Source organism: Falco punctatus (assembly GCF_963210335.1).
Source record: "Falco punctatus genome assembly, chromosome: 2".
NCBI lineage: Eukaryota > Metazoa > Chordata > Aves > Falconiformes > Falconidae > Falco > Falco punctatus.
In genome coordinates, this window is record NC_137581.1 from 55963206 (window position 1) to 55990355 (window position 27150).

General features: G+C 37.4%; 1 protein-coding gene across 3 annotated transcripts in view; it reads right to left on the bottom strand.

Moving 5' to 3' along the window:
- Positions 1-10: 10 nt before the first annotated feature.
- DZIP1 (DAZ interacting zinc finger protein 1) overlaps positions 11-27150 on the bottom strand; it is a 41917-nt gene continuing 14777 nt past the window's right edge. Inside the window, exons 8-20 of one of the 3 annotated variants that reach the window (XM_080374997.1) lie at positions 26218-26280; positions 24913-25053; positions 22436-22484; positions 21078-21134; positions 13780-13839; positions 10562-10707; positions 10042-10237; positions 9544-9673; positions 9298-9348; positions 8263-8465; positions 7804-7934; positions 2745-2916; positions 11-1941 (exon numbers count right to left, since the gene is read on the bottom strand). In XM_080374997.1, the coding sequence (XP_080231123.1) occupies positions 1859-1941; positions 2745-2916; positions 7804-7934; positions 8263-8465; positions 9298-9348; positions 9544-9673; positions 10042-10237; positions 10562-10707; positions 13780-13839; positions 21078-21134; positions 22436-22484; positions 24913-25053; positions 26218-26280 (1482 nt within the window). In that variant the 3' untranslated portion in view covers positions 11-1858. The remainder of the gene's footprint in view (positions 1942-2744; positions 2917-7803; positions 7935-8262; positions 8466-9297; positions 9349-9543; positions 9674-10041; positions 10238-10561; positions 10708-13779; positions 13840-21077; positions 21135-22435; positions 22485-24912; positions 25054-26217; positions 26281-27150) is intronic. The other 2 variants (XM_080374998.1, XM_080374999.1) reach the window with 2 other exon arrangements.

The window sequence follows — 27150 nt, forward strand, 5'->3', positions numbered from 1 at the left end:
AAACAGGTTTGGTACTGGACAAAACAGCCATACTTCACGCAGGTTAATATGTCAAATATCTCACCACTGATTAGCAGTGATGTTGGAATTACAGAGCACATCGTAACTGCAGCACCAGACCAGGACAGTCAGCGGGAATCAGCAGGCTCTTGCGTCCTTATATTGCCAGGGTGGAAGAATGTGTAACTTGGTCCATTCGGTGCCACAGGAGTAAGAAGAGGAAGAGACTGGGTGAAGTGAAAGTAAGTATGGGATTTGGGGAGCCCGGAGCAGGTAGAAAGAAGAGTCAGGGCCAGCTGTTTACAAAAACAATCACTAGAGAGGGTCTTGCACAGCCCAAGAAGAATGCATGCATAAGAACGAACGCACGCGTGATCGTGAGCTTTCGCGTGCATGGCAGGGAGAGCAAAGGCTGCGCGAGGCTGCAGCCCGTGGGGAGTTCTGCGGTGGGTAAGACAAGGCTCGGAGACAAGTTCCTATGTTCTGCATTTGCTTTGTGCCGCTGGGCTCCCACCTGCCTCAGCACTCATCCCTGCTAGTGAGGCCTCTTCCAGGTTTTCACTCGCTCCTGCTGGGCAGGGTGCTGGGACACCATCAGCTCCAGAATGGCTCCAAGCCAGCAGCTTATGAAAGGGAAGAAAAAAAACCCAGGCAATGCCAGCTGGCCTGCTCTGCCAGTGACACTGCTGAAGGGCTGACGACATAAAAGCAGGCAATACTTAACAGCACCTTTGGATAATCCTGATTTAGTTACAACAGTTCAAAAATTCAGCTAGTACGTTTTCTTTTGCCTATCCTTAGAAATGTGATGGCTTCTGAAGGAATATTCATACAGCGACTCAATAAACGAGATCAGAGATTACGAATAACCACAAAATGCCTTCTAGACGTCTGACACAAACTCAGGTCTGTCTTGAAGTCTGAACTGATGGACCCCTGGAGTTTCAACACACTGGTTATTTGGGGACAAAGATGTAAATGTAAAAAAATGAGTAGTCCTATTTAGTAATGGCACAGTATGACAGAAAAGGTTTTGTATCTGATACCGTCTAAAACATATCAGAACTACAAAACCATTCAAGGTGCTTTTTGTTACTTTATTTTTGTATTTGATTTAAGTCAAAACACTATTGTGTTTTTTTTTAAGAAGGCAGCTAATACAGACGAAATGCAAATATGAGAGTACTTCCATGATGGCAGGTCAGTGCGTTCCTCACCTTGGCTTGATGTTTCCGGTTTTTTTTCCAATTTTGTGCTTTTATGTTAACTAAGACTCAACACTAATAACAAAAAAGCCCCCAAAAACTTACCAAAATAGGCATTTAATAATAATAGTTTTATAGCTGAGGCCTTTTTTTTTTTTCATTTGATGTTTATTGTAAACCATGGTAGAAACTTAACATTTTAATACATGGGAATATTTTCTTTAAAATGTTCACAAGTTTATATAAATATTATGATAAAATACAACAAAATATGCATTTAAAAAATTATAAAGTAATACTCTGCAGTAAATTCTGTTCATTGATTAATAGGCTTTCTTGCAAGACCAGTTTGTCTTTAATGTAAACATTAGAGGCAAAAATCTTTACCTCAGTGAAATCGAAGAGACTTGCACCATTGAATTCACAAGAAAGAAGAATTAACTCTCAACTTCCAAACAGACATGGCCAGTAATGCACATATGAACATTCTTGTTTCAAATTCAGGACTGAAAGACACGAGAGCTCTCTAAACTGTATCCCCTTGTTGTGACATGACCGATATAAGAAATGACTAGGAAACACTTGATGCTTTCAACTCCATTTTCAACCCCAACAGAACCCAAAAGCAATGCCTCCCATCAGCAATGCAACAATTAGATATCTGAAGAATCACTCCAATCTGTTACAGTGACTAAGCTGCTTTTTAACGTGCTTGTATTATCAGCTTCATGAAGGCCTGTTAAAATAACAAAAAAATATTAACAATTAGTAGTACTATTTTGGGAGTATTTTTACTTTGTATCCATCTATGAGATAAAAATCGGTTGCTATGTGAGCAAACACCTGTGTACTCCAGAAGTCCAGAATTTCAACCAGTGAGGAAATTACAAGTGTTGGTTAATATGAAGGCTGTTTCTGTCACAGAATACAATACACACATAAGCAGTCAGTGTCAACATTACTCTCCTCTTAAAAGCAACCTGAAGTACTTCTATAGAACTGACACAGCTTTAAGCTTTATGTATATTGAAATGTTAAGGCTAGAAACTAGTGTGTAAGTTATATGTGAGACTGAGGCTATCACTTTATCAGTACTTCACGTATTTATCTCAGCCTGGCAGATCACTTAGTTATCTTCAACAAACCTGGAATTTTATTATTAGTCTCCAGACAAAGTAAGAAAGTTTCCCTCCTCCCTTAAATTTGGGAAGGGAATTAATTTTTAAATGAGGCTGAAGCCTGATAGTACTATATGTTTTAAAATCTCAGTTTCTTGGCACCTCTGTATATCTATGTGTGTGTGCTCTTTATATATATAGGTGTGTATCATAAATATCACGATATTTATGATACACACTTCTACCTAAACATCATATATGATATTTGTGACTTAAAACCACGCACAGAGTTTTTTCTTACTTGTTTTTTTCATACGAAAGACCACATATTGCATTACAATGTGTAATAGACTATACTTAAGTTCTCCTCTAGGTGTGTCAGTCACTTAAGGCTTATAATGTGGAAGTATGAATACGTTACCTTCCTCCTTTGGTACACTTGTCTTTGGAAGACCCCATGCATGTACCACAGATGCAGCATTTGATTCATTTTTCTGAACTGTCAATGCCTTCTGACTTCGATCATCTTTCATCAATAAAAAGTCATCTTCTACCGATGATATATCCCAATCATCTTCATCAGCTTCTGTGAACTAACGACGAGAAGAAAAAACATGTGTTTTTCCTCTGTCTGTTAAAAGTTGTGCTGAAATCTTCTGTAAACTCAACAATGTGAAACTGCTGAAGAAAAATGCACTGGCACATATCCTTTATGACATCTATCACCACAGTTTTAAAATCCACATAATTCAATTACCTAAATTATATTACTTCACTAATATAGTTCCAAAGCTAGAAGTGTTGGGTTTTTTTAAATCAGGAACTGCAAAAATTAAGAGTTCTGCCAACCTATGTTTTCAGGTATTACAAGTCTAACTTAAAAAAGGATCATTGTTTCTGGGATATGAGCTATTTCAATGAGATGGAAAGTCCTTTAAGCATTAAAAAGTGTATTACATGCAAATAAAGAGATGACATGTTACCATGCAAGTGGCAGTTTTGTTTGCTATATAAGCATTCTGTATTCACACTAGAAAAAATCAATATTGCAACATAGAAAAAATTAATATTGCAACAATGGCCTTTTCAATTTAGAACTAATTTATTTAAAGAGAAAATTAAATAATGAACATTACAAAAATTCCCACGTGGTGCTCAAAGTTAAAACATCTATTCCTCTAAGACTCACTGTCAGCATGTACAAACATATTTTTAATTGTGGTGCATTTGCAAAATGAGTCAAGCCAAACAGATGAACCTGAAGGCAGCGAGTCTGTAGCCCTTCTTACCTTATCTGCCTGAGAACTAAATATCTTCATTCAACTTTTGAAAGAAGAGCTACAGCATTTCCCTATTTGTCAATCTGATGTGGTTCAATGGAATCGAGCCATTATTAGACAGCTTAACTGTGGAAAGCAAAAGATGGTTTCTCACAAAGCTGAAACCTTACTTCACTGGAGTCTCTCAGTATTACAGTAAGATACAGAAGGTGCTTCCATTGCACAGAAGAAAGATTGAGATGCTATTAGAGAACAATGTAAGGTATGTACATACTAGAGAAAAATCAACAAATATGAACATCATGTATCTTGAAAGAAGGTAAGAGACTGCAGTAATGCTCTATCTTGCAACACAATTCTATTTTACCATTGCAAACTGTTTTTCAAAAGCTGACAGATCTGCTCAGTATGCTTTATTATTAACATACCAGGATCCAACATTTTGCTGTTATATCTTACCTGCATTTGGAGGGCATGGTAATGGGAAAGTCAGAGTCACATATATTGAGGAATGCTGGAGGAAGAGTTTCCTCAAACATTCACTAAGTCCCAACTGATTTTTAAAGTACAAAACAGAGAAAAATCTCAACTTCAAACAGAACTCAGTTTTGATCAAGTGTAAATACACAGCCCCAATCAAAACTGCTAAGCAGTTTTATTAACTCAAAGACTTACTCCAAAGAAATACCATAATCCATACAATGTCTGGTACAGGTGAACTCAGGTAAAACAGCTTCAGGTAAGCACAAAATAACTTTTCTCTAAAACATTTTGAATTAACTTCTGTGAAATGTGAGCTTTATAAAACACATGACAATGGGATACCTTGAAAAGGTTTTATGGTATTGCGGGTTTTGAGAACAACCATTAACACCTGTTAAGTATTTAAGCTATTAGTATTTAAACCAATACAAAAATCTGGATTTTCAGAGAAGCCATCATTCTAATGGCATTTATCTTTGGGCACTTTTGAATATCCCACCTAACATTTAAAGAATCAACTTGAAGTATACATCTACATTTAAACATACAAATATGGACATGAATATACACACATTCATATACAATTAGCAAAGAGTACAGGATGGTGTGTTGTTCTGTAAAGATTCCAGAAACAACGTAGCAATGCCTGCACTGGGTTCATAAACTTATTTCAGATCCATCACATCCATACAGGAAACCACCACTGTGTTAGTACATCATGGACACAATGTATCCTAAATGAATTATAACAAAAATATTTTTCACAGAATCATCGAATGGTTTGGGTTGGAAAAGTCCTTTAGAGGTATCTAGTCCAACCCCCCTGCCATAGGCAGGGACACCTTCCACTAGATCAGGTTGCTCAAAGATCCATCCAACCTGACCTTGAACACTTCCAATGATGGGACGTCCAGAACTTCTCTCTGGGCAACCTGTTCAAGTGCCTCACCACCCTCATCATAAAACAAATGTCCTCCTTATATGCAGTCTAAACCTACCATTGTTCAATTTAAAACCATTGCCCCTTGTCTTGTCACTACAGGCCTTGGCAGAAAGTCTTTCTCCCTCTTTCTTATAGGCCCTCTGCATTCTGAAAGGCCACGGTAAGGTCTTCCCAGAGCCTTCTCTCCTCCATGCTGAACAACCGCAACTGTCTCAGTCTTGCCTCACAGGAGAGGTGCTCCAGCCCTCTGAGCATTTTTGTGGTCCTCCTCTGGACCCACTCCAACAGGTCCACATCTTTCTTGTACTAGGCGCCCCAGAACTGAATGCAGTACTCCAGGTGGGGTTTCATGAGAGTAAGGAGAAGGAGAATCATCTCCCTTGACCTGCTGGCCATGCTTCTTTCGATGCAGCCCAAGATACAGTTGGCTTTCTGGAACGCATGAGCACACTGCTGGCTTATGTCTGATTTTTCATCCACCAATACCCCCAAGTCCCCTCCACAGGGCTGCTCTCAATCTGTTCAATGCAGACTAGGGGTTGAACGGGATTGCCCTGACCCACCTGCAGGGCCTTGCATTTGGCTTTATTGAACTTCATGAGGTTTGCACAGGCCCATTCCTCAAGCTTGTCCAGGTCCCTCTGGATGGCATCCCATCCCTCAAGCATACCAAAAGCACCACTCAGCCTGGTGTCATCTGCAAACTTCTGAGGGGGCACTCAATCCCACTATGTCATTAAGAAAGGTATTGAACAGTACTGGTGCCAGTAGAGAGCCTTCAGGGACACCACTCACTTCTACTTGGACATTGAACCATTGAGTGTAACTCCTTGGGAGACGGCCATCCAGCCAATTCCTTAGCCATCTAACAGTCCATCGATTAAACCCACATCTCCAATTTAGAGGTAAGAATGTTGTGGGGGACTGTATCAAGGGCCTTATAGAGTCCAGGTAGATGACCATCCATAGCTCTACCCTTAACCACTGATGCCATCACTCCATCATCAAAGGCCACCAGATTAGTCGGGCACTATTTGCCGTTGGTGAAGCCATGTCAGCTGTCTCTGATCACCTCCCTGTCTTCCGTGTTTCAACATATCTTCCAGGAGGATCTGTTCCACGATCTTACCAGGCACAGAGGTGAGACTGATGGGTTGGTAGTTCCCAGGGTCCTCCTTTTTACTCTTCTAAAAAATGGGTTTGATCTAAAAACTGGGTTTGATGTTTCCCTTTTTTTCAGTCAGGGACTTTGCCTGACTGCCATGACTTTTCAAATATGATGGAGAGTGGCTTGGCAACTACATTAGCTGATTTCCTTAGGACCCTGGGCAGCACCTCATCAGGTCCCATGAACTTAAGTATGTTCAGGTTCCTCTGGTAGTCTTGAACCTGTTCATCTCCCACAATGAGAGGGACTCCATTCCCCTAGTCCCTGCCTTAAGGTTCAGGGGCTTAAAAGATGTGGGAAAAAGAGGCTACCAGTGAAAACTATGGCGTCTCTAAAGCATAGATTTTAAGGCTTATTTTGCTACAGCTCTTTGCTTTTGAAGCCCAAATTCCTTAACGTAGTGGCCCACCATCTACAGATCTTTACAAAATGTAACATCCCTTAAATTTAACTGTGAAGATTTTACAGTCATCTGTCATCTGACATTGCAGAGAATTTGAAAGTAATATTTGGACAGAAAATTACACTGTAATAGTCATATCCGAGTTGATGATTTTGAGTCTGGTGCGATTTGCAGCTCCCACACAGTCAATGGACAAGTTAGGTGTCACCAGTGGCAATTAAGAGCACATAGGCTAAATGTCATTACCCTATCATTACAGCTAAAGTTGATTAAGACAACCAACCCTTTCTGAAAACTGAAATAGAAGTGTCACTGTTTCTGGAAGGAGTGATAAATTTCAGATTTAACTGGAAGTCAGGAAGCCCTAAGGTATCAGTTCTATTATGGGTAACAGGATTCTCAGTAATTATTGTTTATTTAGTGAAAAGATACTTTCTTGAATGCTAGAACTAGTACCTGGCCAACTGCTTCAATCTAATAACTACTAAAAATTAAATAAAACCCACTATCTGCTGTTGACTTCTGATTTGGAGTAACTTTTGCTGCTTTTAAAAATTTTTCAGGCAAATATCAATGTGCATCAAAGTGATTTACCAATAATAAAACTCTAGACTGAGGGGAAGACTGAGACCTTAGGAGCCTGAGGAGTTAAGAATAAGTTGTGTTAGTACTCTGATTGTGAACACATGCCATACTCAATGGATAGACATCAGTGACAGATCTGATGTAGTCTGAAAAGTGTATAATTGTAAATAGATGCAGCAGAAAAAGACCATACAACCAGAATTTTCCCTGTATCAGATAAAGCTCTAAAAATATTTTTAAATATTAGATAAGCAAATTATTTTTTTCCTCCATCAAAACAAGATACTAGGAAAGCAAGTAAAGAAGGGCTCTTTCTATGCTGCTACAATAGGAAATAAAAAGTATACCAATTGTGCCCAAACTTTGGGCTAGCTGTAGTGATCCAAAACAGTCACGGTATAAGCTAATAAGCAGTGTGGTCACTTGCCTCAGCTCACTTGCTAGCACTTTTCTATATACCAGTACAGACGTACCCAAAAAGACTACTTAGCTGTAATTCCAAAACTGCCTTTGAGAATTAAGTTCTTCCTGCATCAAGACGGTTTCACCATGACAAAACCCAGATAAATATGTAGTTCAATTACTTAATGAAATAATAATGACTATTAAAAGTGATACCTTCAGTTCTTTCACCTCTTCTTTTTTAATAAATGCCTGTGCAACATTAATCCCTCCAGCTGGTTTGTTCTTATTGGCATGGTTAGAAAGACTCTTTCCAACTTGTTCGGTCAGTTTTTGAATAACTGTTCCTAAAATTAATAAAAAATTATATTGACAGTTTTCATTCACAAGCAAGGGACTTTAAAACCTCTAGAAATCTTCCACAAAGTAAAAATAAGTAAAAAGTCTCTCTGAGGCAGAGATTGTCTCTTTTTCTGCGTTGATATAAACTAGCACGATACACACTGCATTTGAACTGACCCCTCTAGGTATTAATATTATTAATATAAACACATTACCAAACCCATAAAGTGTTCAAAATATATATATACACTCAAGACTAGACAGCGTGCCTTCATTATGTTTTCTAACACAGAGATATTATCAACAAATGCATATACAAAAGTATTGAAAAACCTTTTGAAGTTTTGGCAGGTGTCCCAGTTTCTTCAGTTTCACTTTCCTCCGTCCCATCCATATCGCTTTTGACAGAAGCCTTCTGAAAAGCACCGACTTTGCTGCTTGATGGTTTTGACTGCTTTTGCAGTAATTCTGGTGATACATGAGACTGTTTAATATCATCTTCATCTGCTTCTTCCTCTGAACTGAATGGTGGAGTTCTAAGCAAAACCACATACAATCAGAGGACTTACTGGATTTCAGTGACTGCATTGCTATGTACATATTTAAGCTTCCTTGTATTTTCCTTTCCAATAATATGCATTCTTCTTCAGTAAAAAAAAGAGGAGCTCCCAAAAATTCTAACTATCCATAAAACTATTTAAAAGAAATCATGCTGCTAAGTAATCTCAGAATGTTCTCACAAAATTACCTCTTTTATAGACTATTCTTTTCCATCTATGCAACTATCTTTACAGAAGAACAGACCAATATATAACAAATCTTGCCAGGCAAACAAAGATAGGCTTGCATGGATCAGCAGGGAAAGCCAAGTTCAGGAGCAAGGAATCTGTACCACAGAAGGTCTGTTCTGACATTCTGTTATTTGAAAATAATTTAGGACTTTTCTAGGAATTTAGGAAATCGCAAAGTAATGTACCTGATGTGAGTGGGATCTGGAACACTGTGTTTAATTTTTGTCATAGTAAGAAAATATCAATGAACATAAAAAATTGGGTCACCAGTGTCTTTAAATGCTTTTAAGTGGGTCAAAAAAAGCATCTGAGAATGAAACTAAGGGAACTGACAGTATCTGATTTTATTGAATGTCCCTCTCTAGCTTATAACAAAGAATACATCTACTGAAAGGAGAATGTGCTTTCAGGGATTGCAATAACACACTCAAATGGAGTGATACTTTAAAAGAGAACGCGAAATACGCAGTCCAGAAAGTGTTTATAATTTTAGCTTAATAATAGCTTTTGTGTGGCAAGCATGTGAATATTGTCACCAAAAATATTTTCTTAAAACATATAAGGGAACAAAACATACGTGATGCTAGATGTCTTTCTGGAAACTCCATTTCCAAAAAGCTTCCTGGATCTAAAAGTAACAAGACAAGTTATTTCAAGGCTGACAGTCAGCTAAGTAAGCAAGCATGAAGTTTACATAGAAGTAACGTGAATTCTTTGCTCAATTCTTACTATATTAGCAGGAAGTGTTCACATCAGTCAAAACACTCCAAGCTCATAGGATTGTCACCTGGAGTATAAGTACTATGAGAATAGCATTTCTTACTTTGGGGTAGATGTATTCTCAGCAACGGCTGTTCTTTGTTCTGCTGGGCGGACAGCTGTTGATGACCGTTTTACTGTTTTTTGTGGTGTGGCAGATGATAAAATTCCCAATTGATTGAACTTCTGTTTATCTACAAGAAAAGTTATCTATCTCATTATTAGAAACAATGTTTGATATCTTTTATATTTAATTTCTAGAATTAAAGATGTCTGCTGCAGATTATAGTTTTACAAAAAAGAAGAAAAAAGTAAATTTTTTTCTTCAAAGCAATTCAGAGTTTCCATGTATCTTGCCAATATAGGAGCTAAGATTTCTTCAGTTAAACACAATGTCAAGAACCCTTTAAAGGAAACTGTTTAGTTGGCCATAACTATATAGAATATTTATATGAAACATTATGAAAGCAGCTATACAGAAATGTTGCTAAATAAAACCTTATATAGCAGTTACAAAATATAAGAGAATGAAAAAAAAAACCCAAAACAACACCATTTTAACCTTCGGAAGGAAGTTGAGGACAGGAAACAGGTCTATTACAAGATGATGATTTCTCTTCAACCCTAAAGCTAACTTGGCGTTCAAGATGTTCTCGAATTCGGTGAATGTGAGGCTCTTGCTTCTGTTTGCATTCTCTAGCAGATTCAATAGCACGCAAAATTTTATTTAAGCGATCATTTGGGATACCACGAACACCCTAAGGAAACAAATTGTATTGTAAACACAGGGGCTATTATTTCTGGGATTTATATCCTACAATCACATACACTCTTTTAAACTTCAAATATCACAAAGCTTGTAGAAAAGTCATAGAAGTTGGTAACACTGCTCACAGGTGTAGCCATATTTTCCATAGCTGTAATTTGAGGGCCATCCTCTCAGGTTAATGAATTACACTTATTTATAACAAGTGGAAATTTACCTTTGGATTTTATAGGTTGAGGGTTGTGGCACAAGAGTGAAAGAGCAAAAAAGCAGGACAAAGATGACCCCTCTTTTATATAACTCAAAATAATCTTACTGCTTTAATTCCCAAGGATTCCAGCTTCTCCTCCAGTGCTTGCTCCAAAACAACTCGTAATTCTTTAGTTAAAGAAGGATCAGTCTTCAAAGCATTTATTAAATAGTAGTTACTTCTACCTGTTTTATAATCATTTTTATCAATTTCTGAAATAAGAATGGAAAAATGCACTTAAGAGACATTTGAAAAAGCCACAGTTCACAAGACAACTGCACTGAAGCATGCATTTTTTAGAAACACCATAGACATACATGTGCACTTTTTTTCTACACGGAGTTGCACTCTTTTTAAAATCTTGGGCTAGCTTATAGAAGCCAGGTCACTAAACCTCAGCATCTTGTGCTCACCATCACAAATATCTTTTATTTTTCTTGTTACAGAATCGCTGTAAACATATATGCCTGAATATTTAGCAACAAAGATCTTTAGTTTTAGAACTGTACTTGGAAACTTCTGAAAACAAAAGACTATCTTCTGATAATTAAGTTCTTTAAAAGTGGTATTTCAAATCGAAGCTGAACTCCAGCAGGAATTAGGACAGGAATATGACAAGCTTGTTCTCAAGAAAAGCTCCAAACAATGTAATGTTCTCTGATAAAAAACATCTACTGCAATTAAATCTTTGGAAAGCAGTAACACTTGCAAAAGCCTTGCTAAAGACAAAATCTCAGCCTGAGGCAGACAGTTTCACAGAAAAAACATGACGGACAATACTTATCTTCAAAACTCTTTCAAGGACAAAGTTGTCTGTTGTGTTTTCTTCTATGCAGGTCTATGACATCATACATACTTAAAAGCAGACAAAGAAGTTTCTATCACTTTTCCTTGCTTTAAGTGTCAGTAATGACATGACCCCTTATGCAAGAAAATCACCTAGACAGATTCTTCCATCTAAATTAAAGGCTGACATTTAAGGTAGGCCAAAGTATTACAGGGTCATACGGGGGAGTAAAGCAGCAAAGCATACACATTTGGAACCTGCTTATAAAGTGTCTCCAGAAAGATAAAATTTTACTGAATGCTACTTAGACTAAGAGAACCAATAATCTGTGGGACCATAGTTGCTGCTTCTGTCTGGCAGTGGTCAGCACAGCTGGCAAAGCGTACATAGAGGGGTACACAACATCCCAGGAAAGCATGCTGCAAACCACACTCCCAGCTTCGCCCCCGCCCCCCCCCCAAAAAAAAAAAAAAAAAAGAAAAGATAAATCTTGGACAGGAGTTTGTCTCTTTCCAGTGTGCTTCACCGGGCAGAAGAGTCATTTGCCAGCCCACAGATAAGGACATAAATGAAGGAATAATTCCATATTGAGACCTTCAAATGTTTTCTTTCAAAACGAATGTGCCGCTTTTCCTATTTATAAACAATGATTGCTTAAAAAGCAGTTTCATTTACTTTTCATTTTTCTTTAGGGGAAAGATAAGCACCCTGAAGAGTATCCAAAAAAGCCTAAAGATACACAAATGATATTTAGGTTGTTTTGAGGAAGTGACCTCTGATGGATCCTGGAAATAACTGTAAGTAATGAAAACTAAAAAAGAGTCCAGCTACCATAGTAAGAGATCTGTGTTGAAGAGGACAGGATCTGGCTGAAATCTTACCTGGCTTTAGGAACTGTGTGGACAACTCAATTCCTGACAGAAGTGGGATTAAAAGTGATTTGGCTGGAGAGCTAAGTCCTAGAAGAGGCAAACTACTGGTTGGTGAGGAAATGTTGGTTGGTCTGGAAGAGGTGCATTATGCAGTATGAAATCCTCCCAGAAAGCCAGACGTGACATATTTTAAAGTGGAAGGCTCCAAGGAGCCTTCTGAAAATCTTGTCCCTTTCAGATCTTAATCCTTACAATAAAATAGATCCATCTAAAATGATTTTTAAATTCATAATTACTACATACTAATATGGGCAACAAGACTATTCAGCACTATCCTAAGTAATGACAATATTAATTCTTGCTAGTTAACTCAAGCCAAATCATCTTTGCCAGAGCCAACTATTTAAGGAACTGTTTCCTTACTCATTTAAAAAAAACCAAACAACAAACAAACAAATAACTAAATACTAGATTTAACAACTTTGCTGACAAGGGACCTTAAGTTTGGTCCACTGTCTCAGCTCCTACATAATCCTATGAAATAATATGCCAAGTCAAGAATTTTCACACTCTCCCTTACAAGTGGCTGTTACCGAAAACAAAAAAATCTTGGTCTATCTTTTCAGACTGCATTCTTTCTTTCTTTCTTTTGTACTGCAGGCCATGCCTTTAGGCACAACAGAAGAATCAAAGACAATCCATCAAGAGAGAAGATGGCAAGCAAGAGAAATAGTAGAAAGAACGGCAAAAATGCAAGCAGTCTTTATTTCAGATTGCTCAGAGTCACTGGATTTTCCCTGGGGAAACCTCTCACACACAGATGTATTCAAACAACAATTTTGTTTTCAAAACAGCATCATTCCTTCAAAATTTAAACTCATTGGCTATAAAGTTCAAGACTGATTTTGATTTTTGCACACAGTACAGATTATGATGCTATTCAGCTGTTTGGTGTTTCATCTAAACTACTGTTAGCCTTGTTCAGAAGAATACCACGCAGGATGAACCAATGCTTTCTCTTCCGCTACCATAAACGTGGCCTTCTCTAAGTTTTCCTCGGATGAAGCAGAAGAACTGCTGCCAACACTGGGCTACACCATTTCATTCAGAATTGCACAGCCCTGGCTGGAGCTGTGGCTGCTTTAGAGGTAGGTGTAACCTAGATTCCTTGCAAAAGTATCTTTGGTACAGTTATGAAAGCTGGGAGCTTCAACCTTCACCAGCAACTTCCTTCTTCTATATGAACTCCTTATCCTCTTACGCAGAGTTTGAAAAATAAGTAAGCACACATTGCAACAGTGTCAGCACCAAAAATTTCCTGGTAAGGGGATATTCCCCATCAAAAATTTTTGCTCTGCTTAGCACAAGTACCTTTAGACATATGGAATATGCCTGCTTTAAAGAGTTAGTTAAGAGTTTCATAAAAACAGTGAACTTGGATAAGGAAATCATCATATTTACAAGCACCAACAGCAAACAGGAGACTGACACAAACAAGGAATGTGCCCACTCAAATCACATAAGAAACTGAAATACACTGAAAAATACTGTAGGTATCAAATAATATTTACTTTTTATTTTCAAGAAACGCATGCACCTATATTTTGAGCTGAATCAACCATTACCTTTTTCCTCTTCTGAAAGCTCCTCTATGGGCTCCAGCATATGCACCAAGGGTGCCTGCTCTAATAATGAGGAAGAACAGGAACACCAGACAAACAGGACAGAAGAAGGTCAAGGTCCAGAGTGGGAAAGTTAAGCAAAAAAAACACACTGAAGTCAACTTTCCTGATTGCTGACAACCTGCGTAACAATCACAAGCTCAATGCAACATGACTCTTCACTGCCTTAGGTGGTACTTTTTGTAGAGGAGACCCTAATACAATAGTCACCTGAGGAGCAGTAGTTGCCCAAACATGGGTGTCTACTGTCATCTCAGGTACAAAAGAATTTTAAGCCATCAGCACAGGGCTGGCTGATAGATCACACAATTATAAAAAAAACCGTGCCCTTCTGGGAAGGCACCCAGAGGCCAGGTGGGATGTTTTTAGGAATCTACAATGACAAGGCCACCTAGGATTAAGTAAATGAATACTGTCATAAATTTTTCCTAAGAAGCGCTTTAATTTTAGAATTTATTTTAAAAAATTGTTTATGTGTGATTTGATACTAGAAGTTTACAAGAGGCAAGTGAAATGGACAGACACAGAAATCCTCAAAAATATATGGAAAAAATAAATCAACTCATTATTCCAGAGAATTATTAAGTACTGAGATCATAAGTGGGAGACACAGAAAAATTTTATAAATATATAACAATTTCCAATAAAACCTATTTTAAAAAAATATTCACTCATTCCAATATAGTGAGATTAAGTATTATCATGTGCTTTAAAGAAATCTTTGAAATGTCCTCTGCTGAAAACAGCTTCCTAATCACACTGAAATTATCATTCTTTAGGCTGTCAGGTACAATTTACTTTATATCAATGAAGCCAGAGTACAGTTAATTTACAACTTGATAGACTTCAAATATAAGGGATGCATGAAAATGCTTGTATGAAGACTAATAAAAATTCAGTGGTTTATAATGTTAATGTTCAATTTATATATAAATAAATAAAATTAATTTATTCCAATGAAAACTAGAACTTGAGTTTCTTCTAGGGTTTAAAAAGCAGAGATGTGCAAATTATACTTTCAGCATTCATCTACTGGCAGTATAGGAGAAAAACCAATTTATTGGCCAACGTTTTGGGCCAGCGTACATTTGCCCAGCCTCACAAGAAGCCTTTGGCACTACAAGTGGTTGCTACACTGTATGGGTAGAAGGGGAGGAAGTGACGCTGCAGTAAAGATGCCTGCTCTTCAGCACCTCTCATGCAATTAGGTACAAACATGGATGCACTGTGATGGGCAATCACAACAAAATGAGCACACAGAACTAAGTGACACTTACTGTCACATCTCCAATATTCCCCATGTGAAGGGAACTAAAGCTGGCGGTGTAAATACTTAGGTGCGGTAGCGGCTCTCTCCGTGCTGTCCATACTTGTAGTTATATTCAGCCTCTCACCTGCTCTTCCAAGCAGGTTACCAGACTAAAGATTTGCTCCTATATAATCTGCACTAAATAAGTAGTTGTAAAAAAATGCTTCTTACACCACCACAAGATGCTAACAAGATGCAAATGTCAGTGTGTTTTATGGAAATGTTTCAAAGCAAAACTCTGAGAGACAAAGTCTTCTGGTCTTTCAGTCTCTAAGGTGGTAAAATTTAACAGTGGCCAGAGCATTCCTGGGCATCGGAACATGATCCACCATGCTACTGATCCTGGAACACTGTTGCCCTACACCAACTAACATTCTCCAAAACAATGTTCAGGCACAGCTTGGGATCATTCCCAAAAGCCTGCAGTAGGCCTGTTTTGGAGGACAGAGCCTGAAGCACAGATGAGATGTTCTGGGAGGATTTAATCTAGCTGCACAGGCATTGAGGCCTCCAAGTTTCTTGGCTGGACCTACTAGACAGCCAGTTACTGTGTAATTGGACTTAGACCATAATTGTTTTACCTGTACTTCACTCAATCTGCAATCTGCTTAAAGGAGTTGACTCATCTCTGCACAAGCCTTTGTCAAGTAACTTAACAGGCAAAGCCCGGTCCCCAGAACTCAGACCTGAAAAGAGTCTGCTGATCTGGCATAAAGGTACATGCTTCTCTTCCTCAGTATACTAGAAACAGAGGAAGTTAAAAATCAGTAAAAGAACAATGGCAAGAGCAAAACCAAACTGTATTATTGTTAGTGTAACGTTGTTGTTCACTGCATGACAACAGAGGAGATCAAATGCTAAGACATAGGGGAGTGCAACATCTGGAAGCACCAACTTCTCCAATGTAAGCAAGCTTTTTCTTTCTCTTTACTGTAAACATATTCTAAGAGATATTTATTAAATATCACATTGGAATCAAATATAAGAAGTGGCTTGGTTCACCACTCCTCTGGTTTATTGACAGATGTGTAGATCACCCTGCTTAAGGAGCCCTCTCCTTATGTTTAGCAGAAATATACTTCTGGCCATCTGATCAGACCTCTCAGCTCTTGCCTTAGTACGCATCCTTGAAATCAGCAGCAATTAAATATCATCAAGAATATTTCCAGGAATCATTTAAATCTGACTACCCAACCAGACCACAAGTCTGTACAATGCAGTTTTTGCTTAACTTAAAATCTAAAACAATGCTGCTGACGCAGATTGAAATCCTAACTACTCTGAATTATTGCAACCTCCTCTAGTTTATCTGATCTTTTTGCCCAAAATCTCACCAAGCCACAATCCAAGCCTTAAACAAGTAGTCACTGCTTCTGATTTAAGTAGAGCCAGTTACCTTATCAGCCCTAAATCTAGTTCAGCTGATCCTAGCCGATGCTGTTCTACACCAACATCTTCAACGTCAGACCTTGCTGGCCCAGATCTTACTCCTACCTTTCATCCAAGCCTGAGTGGTGAACTTATACATACTGCTTACCTCAAGTTTTGGACTCACACCTACAAATAAATCACTTGCTCCTAATCACTTCTCAGGTCCCCACTCCAGCCGAACAGCCATTCTGTGTCCTTGTCTTACTGGAAATGGATCCCAGAAGGCTGAAGCAAGGCCAGAGGCTGCTTGTGCTCCAGCAGATCACCTGCTTTGGACTTCCAGATTACATCAGTTTTCAGTTCAGATGCAACACCAATTATACTTCGTTCATTGTCACAGTTTGAACCCTGGCTCTTATCTCCACCCCTTTCTTAGCTATAAAATAAATTTCAACTCCATACTTAAACCTATTCAGTCAGGCTCTGCTGATGCTTAACTTGACCATAACTCTCTTTTTCAATCAATGTCTGTCTGAGCCTAACCCTAACCCTAACCCAAGCTCAGCGATCCCTGTAAAACCTTGGTTCAGCAATAACCAGATGTCTCTGGGTAATACCAGCCTTTTGCAGACCCTGCCATAAACCAACTTCTGCTGCTGGCATGAAACCCCTTAACTCCAATCCTAATTCATTTGGTCCTCCCCAACAGCCCCCACACCTGACCCTAACCAAACAATATTATTGCTAAATCTTATACCTAGCCCAGTGGCAAATTCTAGATGGATCCCCCCCATATGTCATCAGCCAGCCTCAGTCCCAAACATAGCCCTACCTTTTTCCTCTGAAGAACTGCTCCTGTCAGCCTTAGGCCTGAACCTAACCAAATGGCAGCTTCCAACACCAGTCTTAACGCATGCTGACTGTACCCATATCTCACTGGCCTGAACCCAGTTATATTAATTCTAGCCATCATTAAGACCAGCAACCTTAGGATGACCTCCACAATGATGTATCTGCTGTCCTACATCTCCCAGAGTATCTCTTCTGCCTGCTAATATGTGTGGAGAAATAGATGAGATGTATGAAAAGTACAGGTTGCCTTAATTTCTTCAGTGGATAATTATACTGTTGAAAAATTATGTGCCTGGCATACTTTGACAAATCATTAAATATCTGTTTTAAATAATATTTGAAGGTAATTTCTATGCAGCTAGAATAGGAGAATATTTTTAATAATAATGAAGAATTCAGGCTGTGTATATTTCAAGCGTATCATATATTATTTGTTCTTATCTACTAGTTCAAAAAAACCCAATATTCTGACAGTCCTGCTGGCAAAGCAGTCTTTGGCCAACATTTAAAGGAGAAATCTTGTCTATTTTCTCTGAAATATGAAATGCTAAAGAACTTTTAGCCTGAACAGAAGTATTATAATTATCTATAGTGGAGCATCGCCTACAGTGAGCACTCTGCACTTGCAATATGAAAACCCAGGATAAAATGTACCACTTATTTGCTGTAAACTGCTTCACTTCTTAAAGATGTAAGGAGCGTAAGCCATGGCTATAGTCATTATATAAGCCTTTATTTAATTTATACTCTGATTTCACATCCAAAGAGCTGCCAGACTTAATTGTGACACCTGTAATTTTGAAAGTCATCCTTGAATCAACGCACTTCATATGTTTTTCTCTTAACTAATCAATGGGAAGCCATACTGCATATAAGCAGCACAAATATTAATTTTAAACCAATATTCTTAAATATGATGAATTTTTTACACTTACCTGAGGCCTCTAAGTTAGGAGCCTAGTCATCTCAGACTCCTTCTACAGTCAACGAAGAGACACAGGCAACTTAAAAGAGCAATTCAGATCTTAGTTCAGCTGAACCAAACTCTGAAGGTGCCCCTTTTCTCTGTTCGTTGTCTAGGAAGACTATTTTGACTAAATTTTCCTCAAATGCTTCAGCTACATCCCTAATGATAGCTGAGCCTTAGTCCATACCATGTTAGAAGACTGAGACATAGGTTTTAATGGACAATCTAATATCTTTGCTTCTAAATTTGCTTTTTTTCCCCCTTATCTAATATTATTGACCTAACAAAGATTAAATACGGAACAAGTATCAACATTTTAAGAGTAATATAGGAGCCAAAGCCTGATTTTAAAATATGATTTTTAAAAACAATTGTAATTACTCTGTTGCCTTTTTGAGAGACTGAAGTAATCTTTGAAAATAAGACTGAAGTTTATCAGCACAAAACCCTACAGCTAGCTACGAAATAGAAGAATGGCCAGCCAGGACAGCATTCAAGGCACACTGTTAGCTCTCACAAGAAATAAGGAAGGTTAACACAAAAGCACCAGGCTAACACAGTTATTCCACTGCTTTACACCTAAGATACCCAAATTACAAATGAGGTATCTTTTCATAACATAGATTTAAGGTGTGCAGAATGAAAACTAGGATGTAGAAGTTTCCAAGCAACTTTGAAAAATGTACTGAGGTTCACATTAGAGAGCCTTTTCCAGAATTAATTTTCTTTCAGAGACCAAAAAAAAAAAAAAAAAAAAGATATTCCATATGCCGGCAATTTCTTGGTAGCAAAACTACAGCTCTTGTGATTTCAGACATGCTCTGTGCTACATAAATTTGTGTATAGGAGTTACCAGCAAGTGCTTTCATTTTCATAATGGCACGAGATGCAGCCATGATGTCTTAATTCAGTATGTAAGTCAATCCATTGAGGAGCCCTGAAAATCTTGGGAAATACGCTATAACTTCTGCTAACCTTTATATCCAGAAATTAGGTAGGGTAAGTTTAAAAAAAATCCAGAAGGGAAGAAAAGGGACAGAGAGACCTGCAGAGATAAATAAAATAATCATCAGCAAAGGAATCTGAAGGAAAGACCTTCTTTGAGGTTTCATAATAAACTGATAGTGAATCTTTTGTATATCAATAGCAGGAACAGCCTTTTCTATCTTGAGAAATTTCACGAAGTGTCACAGATTTCATATTTGAAGCAGCAGGACATCAGAAAAGATCTGAATGAGCTGATTTATATTGTCAGAGTATAGAAAATACTAATGTTCACAGAACTCCCTTCTTCCTCAGTACAAATGAAAGTAAATGCACTAAGAAAGCAATGCTTGGCAAGCTTGGCACGTAAGCACTTAGCAGTAATGATCTTCATAAAACTAATATCTTAAATTCAGGGCAATAGTTAAGCTACTTGCTGTGAGATCTCTTAGCCAGAAACGGCACTACTGTGTTGGTGCAATGAAGCTGGTTTGAATGAAAAAGAATTGGATTATTTAAAACACTATTACTAATAATCTATACTTAATATATTATTACTTTTCTCTGCACAGTATTTCATCTATATAGCTTCACTTAAAAAGCTTCAAGCAATGAACTACTAACCTTACATAGGTTAGAAAGAAACCTCTGTATTATTCAAATAATGTTACCATGTAATAAATAAACTCTTTTTTCCTTCATTTAATAATTCCTGTAATAACAAATATTTTGAAATCAGCATATTTCAATATGAGGAAATCAGCAAAAAAATATGAGGAATATTTTTCATTCCTCATTAAGTTACTGAAAGCTTCTGTTGTATACTGCCCTTTCTCCCCATATGCCTTTTCAGAACTTTTTTAATTTGTTGAAAAAGAAAAATTCTGTACAATTTTCTTAGACAAATTCAATTTTGTCTTCCTTTGGCAGGTTTTAAAACTGAGAGAAATAATAATAACCCCCCACTATTTAATTAGAATTCAATAATTCAAATAAACTGGTTTTTAACATTTAAATATTTTACTTGCTCAAAGTTCATTTTTCATTACTTTCCTACTTAAAATGAAAATAAAGAATTAATTGATTGCAGAATATTGGCATAGTAACAATACTCACCATTACTTTGCATACTGAGGACAAAACCCAACTATTTTCACAAAGTACAAAACAATGTAAACAGAGGTTCATCCCTTCCTCCCACTTCTAAACAGTATCACAAGATGACAAGTTAAATACTAAGTAATGATCTATATGTAACTACAGATACAGAAGAACTATCTAGATGGAATGACTCTACTTCGATTACTTCTGTATTTTTTCCTCCTTGCCATTTGAAGTCACATGGAAACTACAGTATTTCGAGACTTATAAACAAACATCTCCCCATATTTCCCTATATAAATTCCAGTAAATGCATATACCTATCCAGAACATGCATATACCAGGTAAGAATATTTTCTATAAGAAAACAAATTTTATTTCCTCAATTAGTTTCATTTACCTTAAAGTGCTTCAATACTATACATGTGTTAGGAAATATTCTCTAATTATTTTCCTTTGGTTTTCATGTATTCTTTTCAATAGTCATCTTTACAATTACTTGACAGAAATTCTCAATGCTGACGTCCAGCAAAGCAATTCAAATTATGTTCTTTCAATATAACTGCTGTTACAGCTATGATGTGACAGACAACACATCTGAGAAGACAGAGTGTAAGATTTAAAAGTGCTGGATCTGGACCTATCGAAAAAGCTTACCATGCATCACTGGTAGACTTGGTTTAGATTCTTCAAGAGGCTCTACAGTAGTGCTCACTAAAGTAGCATAAAAGTAAAAAATAAGTATATGTATTATACTAAACAGTAACAGACATACAGATTCTTAAATGTAGCAATATTTAATCATATTTATAAATAATGTAATTTTTTGCTTTAATGGCAAAAAAATTTAAACAAATCATTTACAAAGTAAAAAATGGTCCTTCACAACATAAAAGTACATCTCTACGTATGTTTAAGATTTTTAATACTTCTAGAATCAGGAAAAGAAACTAGTAACTACAACATCACTGAACTGGAATGTGATCACCTCTGGTCACATCTGTATGCTGGTTTTGTGTCCCAGGGAACAAGCCTTGGCCCAAAGCTACTTAGTTAGGTCTACCCTGACCATGGCTTGCATTCCCTTGCATTTCCCAAAGAGGATCTGCTGCATTTGCACTTCACATCGTTTAAAGAGCACAGCCTTGGAGTGAATCATCACTTCAATTCTACGTTATTCAGATCAGCTTGGGGCCTAGGATCAAATTTGCTTGTGTGCCATGGTCTTACATTTGTCTGTGCTTCACTGTGGCTGAACATGACCAGCTCCAGTCAAAAAGTCATGCAGCCATACCATTACTTTGCACTCCCCAGACTAACCTGCTCTCCACTGTTAAGATTCAGCTCAAGCCAAAGTCTTGCTAAGAGCAAGATGGTTTCCAAAGTGGGATTAGAATAAATTCAGCTGTCATGATCTACTGCAATAAATTTATTTCAAGTCACTGCAACTGCAGCATCAACTATATGGGTGTTTATGGTGCAAGACTACATCCTAAAACCCTATTATCAAGTTTAGCTATTTGTAATGGACTTCAGATGTTAAAGCACTGCACAAACAAAAACATTGGAGTACTTAAAATTCTTTGAACATTTGTGTCGTAACTGACAAACTAATAAATTTTGTCTACTCTTTCAGTATTTTCCCTTTTGTGAGTTCTGCAGTCTAAGGACAGTCACTCATGAAAAAACAATTCAAATTACACTTCATAAAGCAAAGCTAAAAGTTGTTTACATAATACAAAATAGAGTTGCTGTATTTCACAACTCTTCACTATTCAAGCAATCAACTTTTCCCATTAGAAGCCCGTACAGCTGCAAAATATGAACTTTGCAAACCACGGCACGGAAACAGGTAGGTACCCTGTGAAACACAAATACATTACCAATGCTGATTTGATTTCAATATTTAGTTAGCAAAGTTGATGTCTGTATTTTTCAATGAACCATAACATTTGTTTTGGCCAAGCTTCTGAAATCAGAAACAAAACCTGCTTTTTCTTACAGTTTGTACTTACCATCATGTGGTTTAATGCTTGCAACTGATCTTGTGGACAATTCCTTTATCTAAAAGGGAAAAAACATACGTGAATAGTTAAAAATGTAAATGATCAATATCTAGAAATGAACATTTAGTACAAAATACCTGGCTTCAGTACTATTCCATAAGAGAAATTATTGTTTATGATTTGGGGAGAAAAATACTACTTTTGCGGAACTCTGCTCTACTGCTACTGCCTAATGTGTATTCCATTTATGCTTAGTCAATGCTGAAGCTTTACTTCTGTTTGTTGTCTTACATGAACTTACGCTTTGTACAGCCTGTTATTGCAAGCTATAAAGCGAAACAAGAGCAGGCCTATGAGCCACTTCAGCACTTACAGTTTCAATACTTTCTGCTACAGCAATTCATGTTCAATTTTGCAAGTTTAGCTTCACTCCAGGGAAACACTTTACACATTGATTTTAAATGTATGAACAGTTCTCCTGTCTGCTCTACAGTTTTGTGTATTTGACGCCAAAGACATGCACTGAACAAAACTGAGATGGTAGAGGAAAGAAGCTGGCTATGATCTGATCTGAAGAAAACAGGAAACTTGTGAATCATCCTGTACCATTAAAACAGTGTTCTGCACTCCTGTTCCCCAAACAGAAGCTAAATCCAAACCATACAGACACACAGTCAATGTCAGCTGGAGCTAGCACAAGATACGGGACCCTGGTCCTCTTTCATTTATCAGTTTTGTTACAGACAGTAGTGCCTCAATTCACTGCCCATCCAGTTCAGATTCTACAAAAGTGTTAGCTATTTCTCAAGCCCTTCCAGTTTCCACAGACTGAGAACATAGATCTTCACAACTATACTTCACGAACACCAGACTCAGATCCCTCCAAATCCACTTTGCGTCTGTCACCATACTGTTCTGTTTTAAAAGGTGACCTTACTGTAAGAAAACTGCCTAGGATTAAGTCCTCTATTGCTCTAGCTATTGAATTTATTAAGGTGGAGATGTAAAAACTATTATTTGTCTTTCCAGTTCTTTAAGCACTTAAGTAAAGGTTTAACATTAATCTCAAGAAAAATGTGTAAAATCAGGTGTTGGTTTGTAAAGAATGCATTCTGTAGAAGAACAATAGGTTCTAAGAACAATAGGTTCTAAGGACAATGTAATCACGCCGTAGTGTAAACTGCAGACCACCCAGATCTTCACCCACCCTTTACCTCAAAAAAATCTATAGTTATTTTTGAACAGAAGCATATTTTAAAGAAAAAACAATTAAATTCCAAACAAACAATTTCACAGAAGCATACACTATTTCAGGTTGGAAGGGACCCCTAGGATCATGGAGTCCCAGTCCCTGCTCCTTGCAGGACTACCTAAAAGTAAACCGTATGACTAAGAGTGTCACCCAGATGCTCCTTGAACTCTTGACAGGCTCGGTGCCATGACCTGGGGAGGCTGTTCCAGAGACCGACCACCCTCTGGATGAAGAATCTTTTCCTAAGATCCCATGTGAACAGCTTCATTCCATTTCATTGACACAGCTTCATTCCATTTCCTGTCATTGGACACCAGAGGGAGGAGATCAGCACCTCCCCTTCCAGTGCCCCCCTTGAGGAAGCTGTGACTTCGATGAGGTCAGCTCAGCCTTCTCTTCTCCAAGCTGAACAAGCCAAGTGATCTCAGCTGCTCCTCCTAAGCCTCATCACCCGCCTCTGGGCACACTCTAATGTTTGATGGCCATCTTGTACCGAGGCACACAGTACTTGGGGTGGAGCCACACCAGTGCAGTGCAGATCAACCCCCTCGGCAGGCTAGCTATGCTGTGCCTGATGCATCCCAGGACACAGCTGGCCCTTCTGGCTGCCAGGGCACACTGCTGGCTCACTCAACTTATTTGCTTTTTTAATTTTTAATGACATTAAGCCAAACGCCCACACCTCTTCCCACCAGGCTACGCGCTAACCTCTTGTCCCCCAGTTTGTACGTGTAAACAGGATTACCTCATCCCAAGTGGAGAATTGGGCATTTATTCTTGTTAAATTTTGTATGGTAATAATTTAATTAATTTTCACAATACTAAATACGATACTTTATTTTTAGTGTGAAAAGTCATGTATTACTTTCATCATATACACTACGTCTCATTATGATTATTTTGTGGCACGTTAAATCCCATTCACCATCAGAAATTTTTCATCTGTAGACATTTTTTGGTGACTGTGACCTAGTAATACTTTAACTCTGTGTTGAACTTATTAAAAACATTTGGTTTTTTAAGCCTTTCCTTCTAATTGTGTTTTAATTCATGGTTTATATTCCTGTATCTCTTCTCCAGGTCTGTAATTTATCAACATAGTTTTTAAAGTGTAACCAAAATACTACAAATTGGGAATATTCAATATGCAACCATAGATGTATCACAGACCAATTGCTAGTAAAATGTTTCTGTGTCCTATGCTCTCTGAAACATAGTGTTTCACAAAACAGACCTGCTTCTTCTGAGTAATAATCAGATCATTCTGCTCCTGAAGCCTCTGCCCCAATTCTTCTATCCTCCTCTTGTAAAATGTATTATTTTTATTCAGGTCTTCTCTCACTGATGATTTAAGCTTATCAATCTGTGACAGTAGCTAGAAAGCAAGAAGAAAAGTAACTTCACATTAACAGTATATAAAACATTTTAATACTCTAAGTATAAACAAGCAAGTCTCATGCTTAAATCACTTTTTATTTACACCACGAAGACTACCTAGATCTCAATACAAAGAAAGGGACATACAAACACACTGCTGAGATTGCCTACAAATAAAAGCATACAACTCTATAAAAATGTTTTGGATATAAATAGCGCCAAATAATGATATTTTAAGGAGATGAGGTATGAATTTGCATGATGAACCTAATATGTTAGTTAGCTCTGAATGTAGAAGAAAGGGAACAATATTTTAGGAGCATTATCCCAAAAGTAATACTTACATTACTCCTCCCTTATTCTATTCTTGCATTGTATGTGCGTGTATCATTAACTACATCCTTTTGGGGGAATGTTCCATGGTTCCTCCCCACTGCTTTCTTGCCAGAGGAGGAGAAGCATTGGTCAGAACACTATGATCTGCTCAGTTCTTACATGGTCACGCAGATGAAAGGAAAATGAAAGGAAAAGAAGCAAGAGAAACAAAGCAGGAAAGAGATTAAAAAGAAATGCAGACACGAAAAAAAAATCTGAGGAATAAAGCTTTGTATAGTAAAATATATAAACTGATGCAAAATAAAATGCCATGGTGTTTTTTTCCTGGAAAAGCTGAACAGATTCTGCATTAGAAAGCTACAACAGAAAAAGCAGCAGAGAAGTGACAGAAAAGAGATAAAAAGATTGAGACATATGCCATAGGTCCATGGTAACAGAAGGTACAAGGTAGATGAAAGCTACATGTTGGTAAAGTTATATCTCAACTATCCAGCATATCCAAGTAATACAGAAAACACTGCATAATACAGTGCTCACAGAATTAGTTGTAAACTCTCAAAAGAAAGATGCAGTTTCAGGTGTCTGTCAGATTCTTAAATGACAAATTCTGTTTCAACCTTGGCCTTAACTGAAACATCAAGATCCTAGCATAACAGAAATACAGAGACAATAAATACATCTAAGAGGAAACACTCTTATAAACGCTTGATATCTAGGCTTTCTAATCCAACAGATGTATTATAGCACATCAAGAACTACTGAAAGGGTACGAACACAAGGAAAAAAATGTCTTCTTTTAGTTTAAGTGGTTTGCTGTGTCTCTTACCAGGGACTTTTCTGTCTCATGGTCATGATGAAGGGCTTGTATTCTAGATGTCCACTTACTTTCCTGCATAGAAGAAAGCAATACTAATTCCTGTTAACAACACATTAACATTTAGTTTGATATATGCAGCTTTATTTCTTGTTAATAACACATTAGCATTTAGTTAAATATACGCAGCTTTATTTTTCTAAAAAAGCATAAACACTGAAAAGATTATTGATGATATGAAACATGTGTAACCCCATACTTAAGACCTAGAACAGTTATTAGCAAGTTTCATACATCCAAGTATGGTTTTCTTACCAATCACTCTAGAAGCTATATTTTTGTTCCTTGATTTGTATATATAGTGACTGTGAGTTAGAAATACACAAGTATTTTGATACATCTCCGTGTATTAACAATAACAGTAGTAAGAGCAGGTTTTTTTCCCCAAAAATAATGTCATTTCAAGCACTCATTAACAATTTATTTTGTGTAATGATGATAAAAAAAACAGTACTAATATATGAGTTTGAGAGTGAACCGAATTTCCTTTCATGAAATAAAAAAACCATAAAGTAAGACTAAATTTTCCACATCTTTGAGCAGATGTGACCAAACTTCTAGGTGATACCAGCAGTATGCAAAGATCTTCACACCCCAAGAACCACAAAATATATAATGCGTGTCTCAAAGTGTAAAAACAAAACCCACAAAAAACAAAACAAAAAAGAGAGAGAGAGGAGAGTAAAAAGGTTTGCAGGTATTTCCAAAGGCCTCACAACTCATTTTTTTTAGAGGAACAACCTAGACATGCAAGTGAGTCTCAGAGCAATGCAAGGACCTTGGCCTCAGTGGTCCTTCCTAGCTCAATCTTTCCTGCAGGTGGGACTTCGGATTGTCCAACAGATTTGAACTAGCACAAGCATTTGTGCTGGTCAGATGACACAG